Below are 16,315 nucleotides of genomic sequence, written 5' to 3' on the forward strand. Positions count from 1 at the left end.
AAACAGTTCTATTTTGTTTCATCAGACCAGAGGACATTTCTCCAAAAAGTACGATCTTTGTTCCCATGTGCAGTTGCAAACCGTGGTCTGGCTTTTTTATGGCGATTTTGGAGCCGTGGCTTCTTCCTTGCTGAGCGCCCTTTCAGGTTTTGTTGATGTAGGACTTGTTTTACTGTGGATATAGATACTTATGTACCTGTTTCCTCCAGCATCTTCACAAGGTCCTTTGCTGTGTTCTGGGATTGATTTGCACTTTTCGCACCAAAGTACGTTCAACTCTAGGAGACAGAACGCGTCTCTGTCCTGAGCGGTATGACAGCTGCGTGGTGCCATGGTGTTTATACTTGCATACTATTGTTTGTACAGATGAAAGTGGTACCTTCAGGCATTTGGAAATTGCTCCCAAGGATGAACCAGACTTGTGGAGGTCTACAAAATAAATTCTGAGGTCTTGGCCGATTTCTTTAGATTTTCCCATGATGTCAAGCAGATAGGCACCGAGTTTGAAGGTAGGCCTTGAAATACATCCACAGGTACACCGCCAATTGACTCAAATTATGTTAATTAGCCTATCAGAAGCTTCTAAAGCCATGATGTCATTTTCTGTAATTTTCCAAGCTGTTTAAATGCACAGTCAACTTAATGTATGTAAACTTCTGACCCACTGGAATTGTGATACAGTGAATTGTAAGTGAAGTAATCTGTCTGTAAATAATTGTTGGAAAAATGACTTGTCATGCTCAATGTAGATGTCTTAACCGACTTGCCAAAGCTATAATTTGTTAACAAGAAATGTGTGGAGTGGTTGAAAAACAAGTTTTAATGACTCCAACCTAAGTGTATGTAAATTTCTGACTTCAACTGTATCTGTTCAGTAAAACCTCCAAGCATAATGCCTTTTAAAGGGTGCATGTGGCTCACTAGAGAAGTGTTTATGCAATACCCCTCTAGAATGGCGTTATGTTTAATAATCCTAGTGGTGTGTGTTGATCTAGCATTTTCCTTGATATTGCAAGCCAATTCAATCCATATACGGTAGGGAAATGGCTGTCAATATCAGATGACATCAAAATAGCTTATTAAATGTAGTTAAGTGTTGTCAAATGTACATTAATGCTGCCTTGTTCTGAAATGATGTATGCTAAGTGTTTTGCTTTGCAATTAAATGATGGTGTGATTGATGAGCATCACACATAATGTAATGTCGCCTCAGCCAGCTGTTTCATTGTTGCTAAGTGACAGTAAAGTAGTGTAAAATGAAGTGATACGGACTCAGCTAGCTAACTGCATATCATACATGACAGTGGGTATAGAATAGGCAGAACATTCATAGTGATGTCTGCGCAAACAGACTTGCCGTGTATGGCTGCTCGGTGAGTCAACTTTACTCTGAACATACAGAAAGTCAGTCAGCATATTTACATATGAAAAGCAGTGTGGGCTGACGGCTGTGGTCAAACAACATATGAACTGTTATTAGAGCCCCGCACTGATGAAGGATTTCTCATAAACACTGTGTTTGCCTGAATAAAATGTGATTAGGACACAGTTGTTTTCCTGGTTAACCACATCTGAGAAACTGGTTTTGTGACATAATCTGTTGGTGTTATATTTACCTTCCTTTACCAGGAACTATACGAAAACAACCTGTCTTTTTAGCCATTCCTTTACGCCAGCAAGGCTGGCTCGAAGCCTCTCTCAGGTCTACAGGAAGGAAGGTTAGATTTGTTCAGTGTACCTGAGCCAGCCAAGGAGAGATGGGCTTGAGCTGACTAGAGCAAATACCTAGGCAGGCAGATGGTGATGGTCCTTAGGGAGCTGTGCAGAGGAATTTCTTGGCCACAGAGCTGGTCATCTAGTGTCTTTACTAGTTTAGTGCCGCCGCCTGGTAGTGGGTCTGACAGGCTTAAAGGCATTGGCCCCTCGGGCAGAGCTATTCCTATTCTAGAGGAGAGCAGTGTGACAAGGAGACAGGAAGACATCTTGCCTGCGCCGCAGTTTACCTTCAGGTCAATATCGTCACCAGAACGTAAATGCTCCCGAGCGCATTGGCAGGGACGGACACGGTCACACTCTCTCAGGAAGTAGACACACACACACACACACACACACACACACACACACACACACACACACACACACACACAGGGGCATTTGTCCTGAGTGCAGGTAACGTTAGGAGCTGTGTGCGTGTTGTCTCCCTGTATGAAGATCGACAGTGAAGGTAACAGAAGGAGAGGGCACACCTGCAGTCAGTACAGCACACCGGACAGGCATGTCAGCAACCCTCGCAACTGATCAGTGTCTGCCGCTGCCTCACTACAGTTTTCGGCAGCCAATCACAATTCCTCTCTCCCTCACCTTAGTCCCAATCACTATCTCATTACTCATACACCACTACAGTATTTAACATGCCAATCGCTCTCTGACCTGAGTCCAAACAACCAATCAGCCATACCTAGACCTCTCTAAAGCCAATCTTTCTGTCTCCCTGGCCTCAGTCCCAACCGATCCCTCATTGTCTTTATTGCCACCCTACTGTGGTCTACCACAATGTATCACTCTCCCTCTATCTATACTGTGTCCTATCAGTTCCTCAATGTAGTCCACCACAACCAATACATATCCTTATCTTCAGCACTTCATATTACACCACATCCATATAGTCCACCACAACCAATACATCTCCTTATCTTCAGCACTTCATATTACACCACATCCATATAGTCCACCACAACCAATACATCTCCTTATCTTCAGCACTTCATATTACACCACATCCATATAGTCCACCACAACCAATACATCTCCTTATCTTCAGCACTTCATATTACACCACATCCATATAGTCCACCACAACCAATACATCTCTTTATCTTCAGCACTTCATATTACACCACATCCATATAGTCCACCACAACCAATACATCTCCTTATCTTCAGCACTTCATATTACACCACATCCATATAGTCCACCACAACCAATACATCTCCTTATCTTCAGCACTTCATATTACACCACATCCATATAGTCCACCACAACCAATACATCTCCTTATCTTCAGCACTTCATAATACACCACATCCATATAGTCCACCACAACCAATACATCTCTTTATCTTCAGCACTTCATATTACACCACATCCATATAGTCCACCACAACCAATACATCTCCTTATCTTCAGCACTTCATAATACACCACATCCATATAGTCCACCACAACCAATACATCTCTTTATCTTCAGCACTTCATATTACACCACATCCATATAGTCCACCACAACCAATACATCTCCTTATCTTCAGCACTTCATAATACACCACATCCATATAGTCCACCACAACCAATACATCTCCTTATCTTCAGCACTTCATATTACACCACATCCATATAGTCCACCACAACCAATACATCTCCTTATCTTCAGCACTTCATAATACACCACATCCATATAGTCCACCACAACCAATACATCTCCTTATCTTCAGCACTTCATATTACACCACATCCATATAGTCCACCACAACCAATACATCTCTTTATCTTCAGCACTTCATATTACACCACATCCATATAGTCCACCACAACCAATACATCTCCTTATCTTCAGCACTTCATAATACACCACATCCATATAGTCCACCACAACCAATACATCTCCTTATCTTCAGCACTTCATATTACACCACATCCATATAGTCCACCACAACCAATACATCTCCTTATCTTCAGCACTTCATATTACACCACATCCATATAGTCCACCACAACCAATACATCTCCTTATCTTCAGCACTTCATAATACACCACATCCATATAGTCCACCACAACCAATACATCTCTTTATCTTCAGCACTTCATATTACACCACATCCATATAGTCCACCACAACCAATACATCTCTTTATCTTCAGCACTTCATATTACACCACATCCATATAGTCCACCACAACCAATACATCTCCTTATCTTCAGCACTTCATAATACACCACATCCATATAGTCCACCACAACCAATACATCTCCTTATTTTCAGCACTTCATATTACACCACATCCATATAGTCCACCACAACCAATACATCTCTTTATCTTCAGCACTTCATATTACACCACATCCATATAGTCCACCACAACCAATACATCTCCTTATCTTCAGCACTTCATAATACACCACATCCATATAGTCCACCACAACCAATACATCTCCTTATCTTCAGCACTTCATATTACACCACATCCATATAGTCCACCACAACCAATACATCTCCTTATCTTCAGCACTTCATATTACACCACATCCATATAGTCCACCACAACCAATACATCTCTTTATCTTCAGCACTTCATATTACACCACATCCATATAGTCCACCACAACCAATACATCTCCTTATCTTCAGCACTTCATATTACACCACATCCATATAGTCCACCACAACCAATACATCTCCTTATCTTCAGCACTTCATAATACACCACATCCATATAGTCCACCACAACCAATACATCTCCTTATCTTCAGCACTTCATATTACACCACATCCATATAGTCCACCACAACCAATACATCTCCTTATCTTCAGCACTTCATAATACACCACATCCATATAGTCCACCACAACCAATACATCTCTTTATCTTCAGCACTTCATATTACACCACATCCATATAGTCCACCACAACCAATACATCTCCTTATCTTCAGCACTTCATATTACACCACATCCATATAGTCCACCACAACCGATCTCACACTCTCTACAGTATCTGTCTCAAGACATTATTTTTATACTTTTACCTCCTCTCGTTCATATCACCCCCCCCCGGTCCATCAGCGCTCATTTAATTTCTCTTCCATTTCTCCTCCCCTCTCTCGTTCTGTCCATCCTGACCCCCTGCCTTTTAGTGCAGCGCACAGCCCATACTAATCTATTGGCTGCCGTGTCCCACAGGACCGGGCTGTCTGGTGTTAATCCACATGGTTCTGCCTGATAAGTCCCTGTCCCTGATCTCCCCTCCCTCTCCTCTCTCTCCCCTCCCTTTCCCTGGGCTTTGTTGTTACAGCGCCCATTACCAAACCATGATGTCAGCGCTCTAGCAGAAAGCTCTATCCGAGAGATGCACACAGAGAGAGACAGAGAGATATACACACAGATGCACACACACATTCACACACGGCCAATCAGGCTTCCTAAAGACGACAATATTTAGAATGCCCCTCCACCTCCCACCCCTGGCTTAGTACCCATACCTCATCCCACCCTCTCCAGCAGACAGACAGTCTGTCAGTTGGTCTGTTCATCTTTGACTTGCACTGGATCCGGCCTGGTTTCAATTTGGGGCTTTGTTTGCTTTTGAATTCTCATCACATCTCCTGCCAACAGACTGAGGAAATTGTTTGCGTACACTTGGCTTTCCCAGAGAGGCCCTACCCCGTGTGTGTGTGTGTGTGTGTGTTTGTGTGTGTACGTCACTCTCCAATCTTCATCATCTTTAGTGACAGCACCTGTAATAACAGCAGCTGTATCAATTACCCTGATTACTGCTCTCATTATGCTGATGACTGCTGCTATGAAGGGGACACACACACACACACACACACACACACAGAGAGCTCAGCAACCTGCCAGGGGGGTGTGCATTGGAAAATCAGGAAGGGTTTGTGTAGCTTCAAGCTAATTTCTGTTTTTCGCCATGTATTCCATCTCTAATAGCTTATGCCCTCTCCCTCTCCCCTGACAGTGAGGCCGTCCAAGCCCAGATGCTCTACTGAAGGCCCCACCCAGGAGGGTAAGGACGTGGTCCTGAGGTGTACGTCCAGTGAGGGGACCAAGCCCCTGCAGTACACCTGGGAGAAGACCAGTGACAGCAAGATTCTGCCTGCCTCAGCTGTGCTAGGTAACACACACAGGATGTAATTATACACCGAGTATATCAAACATTAGGAACACCTTCCAAATATTCAGTTGACTCCCCAAGTTGGCTGGATGTCCTTTGGGTGATGGACCATTCTTGATACACACAGGAAACTGTTGGGCATGAAATACCCAGAAGCATTGCAATGCAATATTTGACACAAACCGCCGGGCACCTACTACCATACCCCGTTCAAAGGCACTTACATTTTATGTCTTCTGAATGGCACACAATCCATGTCTCAATTGTCTCTAGGTGTAACAATCCTTCTTTAGCCTGTCTCCTCCCCTTCATCTACACTGATTGAAGTGGACTTAACAGGTCACGTCAATAAGGGATCATAGCTTTCATCTGGATTCACCTGGTCAGTCTGTCATGGAAAGAGGTGTTCTTAATATTTTGTATTTATTGAAGATTTTCACAAAACACAATGTGGTTACACAAGTTTTCACCATCCTCAGATGGAGCAGATGATTTCAAACAGAATGGCTATTCACTGCCAACTCAAGTAAATGGACAGAAATGTTTCCAATTTCTTTTTGGCTTCCTGAATGTGCCCCTGTAACCTCTCCCCCTCTCTATGTCTGTAGACCCTGTGGGAGGCACCATGAATGTAAGGAACGCGTCCATCAGCTCCTCAGGAACCTACCGCTGCACTGCTAAGAACCACGTGGGCATGGAGGAGTGTATTCTACAGCTTGGCATCACTCCCCGTGAGTCCCTCACCACCCCCTAATTCACCTTTATCTGCTCTTTAATTGAAGAATGTCAATGTTTTAATTTATCTGGCGTGGATTGGTGCTTGGACCTGTATTTGCTGTATGGTGGAATTGTGGAATTTTATCATGTATCATGTATATATTTTTTTTAATGATCTGTGGTCTAGCACCCAACACTGCTGGTATCATAGCTGGAGCCATCATCGCTGTGCTGCTGGCCCTCATCATCATCGCCATCGTCCTCTTCTGCTGCTGCCGCGCCCGCCACAGGAAGAAGTACGAGAAGGAGATCTCTTACGAGATCAGGTACGGTCACTGCATTATTACACCATTGTACAGCACTGGCATTAACTGCATCCAACTGCTATTAGATTAGATGTGTTTGTCATGTTCACAGACATTTGCTTGACAAAAATGAACTGCGATAGAATAGCCAGACATAGTAAACATACACATTAATGAAGAACAACAGAAATGACAGTTTAATGACTTGACCCCTCCCTTCCCCATAACATAACTACCCCCCGCCCTCATATACTCAATATTGCACATCCCCTTGGTGTCCAGGTCACTGAGCATTGCACATAATGTCATTGCACAACACTAACTTTCAATGTCCGTGATTCCACATATAACCACATATACAGTACATTACAACTATCTTAATAGCATTGTGGGAAGAGTGTATAGGTTCCTCTAAAGGTTGTCTTTTATTTCGGTAATTTGGCTGCTGTAGCCTGCAATAAATCAAAGAAAGCGTGACCGTGCCACGTTCTCTGGCCCCAGCTCCTCCCTATCCGGTCACGCACACAGCAAAGGACACGGAAAAAAGGTTGTCGCACCATCAGCTTTTTTCCCCTTCTTCAAATAAACGTCTGTTAATCAGTTTGGGTTTTTTATTTGTTCTGTGGTTCCTGTGTCTGTCCTGCCCAGCCCCCCTGGACACAGTGTTCCATCCACACAGCATCCTCTCTCTCTCTCTCTCTCTCTCTCTCTCTCTGTCTCTCTGTCTCTGTCTCTGTCTCTCTCTCTGTCCCTCTGTCTTTGGGTCTGCTAGCATCAGCCTGGACACTGTCTATCTGCCTGGCAGCACAGTGGAGCACCATAAGAATTAGCCCAATGAGCACTGTGTCAGTCCTGGCACACACACACACACGGCGGCACGTATACAGACACTAATAATAGGGATATTAATGCATACACAAACACTTGTGCACACACATTTACCAACATATTCAAAGCCACTGGCCCCTCAGGCTGTTTGATTGAGCTCTTTAATGGATTATTGCAGGTTATTATGTGTTAATTGTGTTGCTCTGGGAGTAGAAAGGGGTTGGTGGGAATGAATGTTGCTTAGTTACCACTGTTGAGAATATTACTGTGGCTGATCAGAGCTGGCACAGCTAGAACTACATTCCATCGTCACTAGCTATAATCTTTTTCACTACCTTTCACCCACTCTGTCTGTCCCTTCTCACTCTCTCCGTCTGTTTTTCTCTCTCTCCCACACTTTCTGTCATTCTGTCTCCCTCTGTCTGTCTCTTTCACTCGCCTCAACCTCTCTTTCAGTTAGTCTGTCCCTTCCCTCTTTCTGCTCGTCCTCTCTTTCTGTTTCTCTCTCTTTCTGTCTCTCTCCCTCTTTCTGTCTCTGTCTCTTTCACTCGCCTCACCCTCTCTCTTTCAGTCAGTCTGTCCTCTCCCTTTTTCTGCCTGTCTCCTCTCTCTGTTTGCCTGTTTCTCTCTTTCACCCCCTCTTTCTCTCTCTCCCACCCCATTCTGTCTCTCTGTCTTTCTCTTATATCAATCTTATATCATTGTTGATCTCTCTCTGACTCTGTCTGGCTGGACAACTAGGTGAAATCCCAAGTGAATGTGAAAGGGGAGTGGAAAAGCTTGTCTCGTCTTGTTTACATGCCCATCTCACTCTTTTCCCCCCTCTCTCAGAGAGGACGTTCCCCCTCCGAAGAGCCGCGTGTCGACGGCTCGCTCTTTCACCAGCGTGGGCAGCCAGCGTTCCTCCCTGGGCTCCATGTCCCCCTCCAACCTGCATGAGTACGCCCTCAAGCCCCAGTATGACAAGATCCCCTCTGTGGAGGAGTATGAGAGACCCCCCAGCCACACACCCCTGCCACCGCCTGTCGCCAGCAAGATAGCCGGCCGTAACCTCAGCCGCATGGGCGGCATCCCCGTCATGATCCCCGCCCAAAACAAGGACGGCTCCATTGTGTAATGGAGAGAGAGCGAAGGAGAAAGGGAGGGTTTGGGACTGGGGGACACTAGCCAGAGAGGAGGTGGGGGGGCTGGTCTGGCAACTGGAGAGATGGAGGGGTGGGACTGGGGGACACTAGCCAGAGAGGAGGTGGGGGGGCTGGTCTGGCAACTGGAGATATGGAGGGGTGGGACAGGGGAACACTAGCCAGAGAGGAGGTGGGGGGCTGGTCTGGTAACTGGAGAGAGGGAGGGGTGGGACTGGGGGACACTAGCCAGAGAGGAGGTGGGGGGCTGGTCTGGTAACTGGAGAGAGGGAGGGGTGGGACTGGGGGACACTAGCCAGAGAGGAGGTAGGGGGCTGGTCTGGTAACTGGAGAGATGGAGGGGTGGGACTGGGGGACACTAGCCAGAGAGGAGGTGGGGGGCTGGTCTGGTAACTGGAGAGATGGAGGGGTGGGACTGGGGGACACTAGCCAGAGAGGAGGTAGGGGGCTGGTCTGGTAACTGGAGAGAGGGAGGGGTGGGACTGGGGTACACTAGCCAGAGAGGAGGTAGGGGGCTGGTCTGGTAACTGGAGAGAGGGAGGGGTGGGACTGGGGGACACTAGCCAGAGAGGAAGTGGGGGGCTGGTCTGGCAATTGGAGAGATGGAGGGGTGGGACTGGGGGACACTAGCCAGAGAGGAAGTGGGGGGCTGGTCTGGCAATTGGAGAGATGGAGGGGTGGGACTGGGGGACACTAGCCAGAGAGGAGGTGGGGTGACTGGGCTGACTGATTTTATGTCCTCCACCACTCATCATCAGCTGTGGTGCCGTACTGAGGAGAAAAGAGATGCAGTACTGTACCATATCACATCAGGCCCACTATGAACTATTTACTGAAGGCAAAAAACAACAGATCCTTTTATGAATTTTACTTCCTGATCTTTCTGATAAGCAGACACAAAAATACTAGGGTGGCTAGCTACATTTTAATGGTCAATTCAGAAATGTTGCTTTGTACATAGTTGAATGCATGGTGCTTTTTAATCTAGCTGGCCCGGTCCCTAGAGATGTGTGCAGAGCAAACCAAGGTCTCTGATTGGCCTATGGTGGGTTTGTACGGTGAAAGTATGACAGCTGTATTGATGTGTTTCTGGGCGGAGGAAATGTACAGTCCTACTCCACAGTCTTTGGATGAAATGCCAAAAATATAATCAGACAAAGGTTTATATCAAATCTCTCAGTAACATTTTTTAAAATATTTTTCATATTTGACAATAACCCCTCCACACACACATTTGTTTAATCTATTTTAAGAATAGGGATTGCCGAAGGGATTCAAGATTTCTGCTTTTCAAATTAGTTTGTTATCATGTGGTTACCTTTATAAAGATGTTCATGGTTGGACTGGCTGATGTAATGGGCATGTTTGCCAGCCCTGAGAGCAGTTGACCATTTGAATGGTCCAGCTTGGGCTGGGAGGGACGGACGGTCAGGGTTGGTCAACGGCACATGGGGAGGGGGGAGTTAAGCCACCCCATCTTGTGATTGGTGGATTGTTGTTTCTTTGCCAGGCTTACACCCCATCTTCTCCCTTTCTCCCCGCCCCTCTCTACAAGTTCCTAGAACAGGCAGTGTGTTGGAGAATAGGGGGGTGTGGCTTCACTGAACAATCATATTTGATTGTGTTTGACTGCCACCAGCTCAGGCCCCCAACCCTTCTCACCCCACCAGTACACCCCTCCCCCAACACACATTTCGTATTAGCAGGATGACGGCGGTTACACTGTTTGCTATTATTAACCCTCTCTGTTGTTTAACCATACAACCAAAAGGTCTCCCCACAGTCGTTCCCAGAAAACATTCTGGATTTGGAACCGCATACCTAGAATTCAATATCGCAATGAACCACCTCTTTCAATGGTCATTATTAAGTTTAGTGGTTCGTTCATGCACCACCATTTGTGAAGGATAAATGAAGGATGTACATGTATGTTACAGTATGTTAGTAAGTATGTTACATGATATATGGAAGGAAGTGAGTGTTAAGGGGAAGAAGTAAACATTAGAATACTGAGTCACAGGTGTTCACAGGTTTAGGCTGCACCTACAGTACAGTAACTGTTCTCTAGGGTTCCCATGCTGTACCCTAGCTCTATCACGCAGTCAGTCACAACAGGCTGGTCCCAGTCTTACTCACAGCCCCAGTGCTTCTGCTCAGCCCAGATGACTTGTTTCTGTGATTGACATCACTGTGCCTTGTCTGTACTGACTTGTATCACACACACATACTGTTGTAGCCACAGGCCCCTAAGTAGATGTCTATGTCTCAGTGGACACAGACACCTCCCTGGTTGTGTGCTTGCCTTTTATTGTTGATGTGTGCCATACATGTATGTTTTGTAGCCAACTATCATTGCCATGTATGGTGCTTGGCACAAGAGTTGGCTTCAGTACTTATAGTTTGGCTATAATGGACCTGTAGTACCAGGCCTACATCGGGCATAATAACCAGTCCACTTTACATGGTTCCAGATCCTGTGTAATACTGCATCGCAGTTTACATTAGCTCTGTATTTAAACTGTTGCAATGTTTTAAAACATTTCCCAAACATTGACTCATACAGTTGTTGCTTCTTTTTTAATTCATTATTTAATTTTTTGTTTTATTTGTATGAAGGCTTTGGTTGTACGTGTAAATGTACTGTAAATGTGACACGATCTCTAGAACTTATCCCACCACACTTACTCTAGTGCTCTGTATGTATAATGATGCTCTGCAGTACTTTGCTTGGTTAATGTGTATCTAAAACATGATCTGGGTGTTATCAATAACAGTAGAGGGTGAAAGCCTGCTCATTCAGCTGGGCACTATAGCTCTGTTTCAGGATCCACATTAGCATCTTAGTTAGAATGAATATGAATGATTATTTGATGCATCAGCCATGTTATGGATTGTATAAGTTTGACATGGATGTGTGTGTGTCCAGATTCTAAATAGTATACTAGCATGGTTATTGTAACAGAGCCCGTTCTGCGTGTGAATATAATGTGGTAGATTTGGGGTGGATGAAGTGGAGGTGATGGGTGTAGAGCACTTTCTGAATTGTACAATAGTCCCGCGCCTCTCCTCATTGTGGCAGGTGTAACTTCACACCCATGGGACAGCAGCCACATCCTCCTGCTGCACCGAGGCAGGATGTGAAGTAAAACCCACCCCATGCACTACCCCAAGGTGGAAAAGCTGTCAGTTCTCTCCAAGCCCAGAACTGAGTGTGTATGTGTCTGAATGTCTGGAGGGGGCCCAGATATATATATATATATATATATATATATATATATTAGTATTTTAGTAGAATAGACCTTCAACTGCTGACAAACTGTACAGAGTCATATTGTACAGTCCCTCTCAACTCCGGAAATTAATGATAAGAACTACTAACATGATATTTACTGTAGCTTTTAAAAGAAGTGTACTAATATTGTATTAATATTGTTTGTTTGCACATTGTGTGATCAAACCTGTTTTTAATTTTTCTTTGTGTGTCATTTTTGTGCTGTATTTTTAAATAATAAAAGGACATAAAATGAAAAAAAGAGTCCTTTCCTTTCCATAGCAGCAGCTGTTGACTTTGTCTTAAATCATAGTACTTTTCTCTAACCAGGTCTCAGCAGCCAGCCTATCTTTATCCTCTGGAGCCCTGGCTGGCCTCCTGCAAGGTTCCACTCTGATTAATTTTAATCGAGCAGTGATTTTCACCCCTCACGCCAGTTGAGGTGACTTTCTAACCTCTAATGACTATAATTAATCAATGAAGCACAGAGGCACTACGATCAGAAACCGCAGCTCCATTGAAACAGGCAGCACTAGAGCATTACGTATATTAGCCTGATTCGCACCATAGGGCCGAGCTGTACTGGACTGGCCTGGGTACGCATCCACCAGAGTTGCTTGAGCCATGCTGGAAAGGACCATGTGAAAATAAAATATCAGAGCCAGCACAGCCTGGTTCGTCTTGGGCATATCGCTTGAATCAAAACTGTGTAGGGGAGAACGGTGGAAATTGTAACAACTTGAATTTCTCCAAACATAAATAAGCTAGAGTAATGAAACTCACTCAGTACATACCTGTTTAGGTGTCTCTCCCTACTAGAAAGGTTTTTGCCAAATATATAAATTTGCTCGTTTTATAAGCAAATATTTGCTTTTTAGGGGTGAACTTAGTTTTTTCCACCGGCTGTATATTTTTTTTGTACTGTCCAATATTTCAAACTAGCATAAGGTTCATCACCATGTTGGCTAAATGTCACAACTCTCTTGAGTTTGACTGCTAAGGTTGGGGGCAATTGTAACGGAGTGTTAAAATGGCCCTGAGCCAAGCAGCCAAATTATTTTAACCTGTTAGAGCTCTAGGGGCGCTATTTCATTTTTGGATAAAAAACGTTCCCGTTTTAAGCGCGATATTTTGTCACGAAAAGATGCTCGACTATGCATATTCTTGACAGTTTTGGAAAGAAAACACTCTGAAGTTTCAGAATCTGCAAAGATTTTGTCTGTAAGTGCCCCAGAACTCATTCTACAGGCGAAACCAAGATGATGCATCACCCAGGAATTAGCAGAATTTCTGAAGCTCTGTTTTCCATTCTCTCCTTATATGGCTGTGATTGCGCAACGAATGAGCCTACACTTTCTGTCGTTCGCCCAAGGTCTTAGCAGCATTGTGACGTATTTGTAGGCATATCATTGGAAGATTGACCATAAGAGACTACATTTTCCAAGTGTCCGCCTGGTGTCCTGCGTCGAATTCGGTGTGCAATTGCCAGCTGCTTCTACTTTACCATTTGATTCAGGGGAGAAAGCATGTGTCCAAGAACGATGTATCAATGAAGAGATATGTGAAAAACACCTTGATGATTGATTCTAAGCTTGAGTCTGTATTCACGAACCCGGATCCGGGATGGGGAGATCAGAAAGGTTAAAAAACTATTTTCATTTTAACCTTTCTGATCTCCCCATCCCGGATCCGGGATCGTGAATACAGACTCAAGCTCATTACCATAACGCAACGTTAACTATTCATGAAAATCGCAAATGAAATGAAATAAATATGCTAGCTCTCAAGCTTAGCCTTTTGTTAACAACACTGTCATCTCAGATTTTCAAAATATGCTTCTCAACCATTGCAAAACAAGCATTTGTGTAACAGTATTGATGGCTAACGTAGCATTTAGCATTAGCATTCAGCTGGCAACATTTACACAAAAAAACAGAAAAGCATTCAAATAAAATCATTTACCTTTGAAGAACTTCAGATGTTTTCAATGAGGAGACTCTCAGATAGCAAATGTTCAGTTTTTCCTGAAAGATTATTTGTTTAGGACAAATCGCTCCGTTTTCTGCGTCACGTTTAGCTATGAAAAAACCCCTGTATCCAGGATTGTGTAAATCTATCAGCAAGCTCATTAGCATAACACAACGTTAACTATTCATGAAAATCGCAAATGAAATGAAATAAATATGCCATCTCTCAAGCTTAGCCTTTTGTAAACAACACTGTCATCTCAGATTTTCAAAATATGCTTCTCAACCATAGGAAAACAATCATTTGTGTAAAAGTAGCTAGCTAGCGTTAGCATTTTGCGTTAGCATTTAGCGTTAGCATTACCGTTAGCATCCAGCACGCAACATTTCAACAAAAACATAAAAGCCTTCAAATAAAATAATTTACCTTTGAAGAACTTCTGATGTTTTCAATGAGGATACTCTCAGTTAGATAGCAGATGCTCAGTTTTTCCAAAAAGATTCTTTGTGTATTAGAAATAGCTCCGTTTTATACATCACATTTGGCTACCAAAAAAAATCTGAAAATTCAGTCCTCAAAACGCGAACTTTTTTCCAAATTAACTCCATAATATCGACTGAAAACATGGCAAACGTTGTTTAGAATCAATCATCAAGTTGTTTTTCACATATCTCTTCACTGATACATCGTTCTTGGACACATGGTTTCTCCCCTATATCAAATGGAAAAGTACGAGCAGCTGGCAATTGCGCACCGAATTCCACGCAGGACACCAGGCGGACACTTGGAAAATGTAGTCTCTTATGGTCAATCTTCCAATGATATGCCTACAAATACGTCACAATGCTGCTAAGACCTTGGGCGAAAGACAGAAAGTGTAGGCTCATTCCTTGCGCAATCACAGCCATATAAGGAGACAATGGAAAACAGAGCTTCAGAAATTCTGCTAATTCCTGGTTGATGCATCATCTTGGTTTCGCCTGTAGAATGAGTTCTGGGGCACTTACAGACAAAATCTTTGCAGATTCTGAAACTTCAGAGTGTTTTCTTTCCAAAACTGTCAAGAATATGCATAGTCGAGCATCTTTTCGTGACAAAATATCGCGCTTAAAACGGGAACGTTTTTTATCCAAAAATGAAATAGCGCCCCTAGAGATCTAACAGGTTAAGATATGAATTATACCAATAATAACTTTAAATAGCCTTGGTGTCCTGTAGAGTGCCAAAGAAGTTGTAAACAGATATGAACTGAGAACCATCAGACTGTTTTGAGACTGAATGCCCAAGCACAAATGGGTATAACTGTAAATATTGGTCAGGTACATAAAAATACATATTTCTCACAAAATCATTACATACTCTGTCTGATATAATTCATAAACAATTTTTTTTTTAAGGGAAGTGCACTAAAGTGTACAAATTTCTCTTCTTTCCTGCCTAGCAATTATCTGCCAGCCTCTAGCTAACTCGACGGTTAACCCATCAACTTCTAGTGAATTTTTGTTTTCATTTCAACAATTTACAGCTCTCTGCCCCCCTGATTGCTGAATCATTAACCTATATTTTTAACCTGACGGTTATATCTGGTACTATCCCCAAGATTTGGAAAGTGGCCCATAAAATATTAGAATCCTTGATTCCTTCTCAGCTGAGATCTTTGTTATCTTTGAAATGTATTTCTAAATGTACATCAGTTGAGTTTTTATACCAGGTCATAGTACTATCTCTGCTGCATCCCTAGTTATAAATGATGTTTAACTGTATGGATAAAAGGCAACATTGTGCTACCCTCTTCCTTGACCTGATACGTTTCATCACTCACTGCTAATTCAGAGGCTTTCCTCAATCGGCCTGGAGTAGGCTGCATGTAACTGTTAAAAAAAATGACTTGACAGATCGAACTCTATGTGTATTGACTGATGTTGTTAAATCAGGTTTTCTGGACATTACAAAAAGGTGTCCCACAGGGGTTGTTTCTGGGTCCTGTACCTTTTACTGTATACGTTAACAATATTAATTGGGAAAAATTGTAACTTGTAAACGTATGCCGATGATCCTGTGGTGTATGCTATTGCCCCCACAGTTGACCAGGCTCTATCTGAACTACTGTCTGCCTTCATTCTATTACAGAAAAACTTTGATCTGAAGTGAATATTAAATGCATAAAAATAACTGATTT

General features: G+C 43.4%; 1 protein-coding gene across 1 annotated transcript in view; it reads left to right on the forward strand.

Annotated features, from left to right (window-relative positions):
- The window catches only part of cxadr (CXADR Ig-like cell adhesion molecule), a 61,272-nt gene extending 48,842 nt beyond the window's left edge, over positions 1-12,430 (forward strand). The window contains exons 4-7 of the mRNA XM_036937414.2: positions 5,750-5,905; positions 6,514-6,636; positions 6,810-6,948; positions 8,587-12,430. Of these exons, the coding sequence (XP_036793309.1) occupies positions 5,750-5,905; positions 6,514-6,636; positions 6,810-6,948; positions 8,587-8,872 (704 nt within the window). The 3' untranslated portion in view covers positions 8,873-12,430. The remainder of the gene's footprint in view (positions 1-5,749; positions 5,906-6,513; positions 6,637-6,809; positions 6,949-8,586) is intronic.
- Positions 12,431-16,315: the final 3,885 nt, after the last annotated feature.

Source organism: Oncorhynchus mykiss, chromosome 12, assembly GCF_057628025.1.
Source record: "Oncorhynchus mykiss isolate SJ-2025 chromosome 12, ASM5762802v1, whole genome shotgun sequence".
Classification (NCBI taxonomy): domain Eukaryota; kingdom Metazoa; phylum Chordata; class Actinopteri; order Salmoniformes; family Salmonidae; genus Oncorhynchus; species Oncorhynchus mykiss.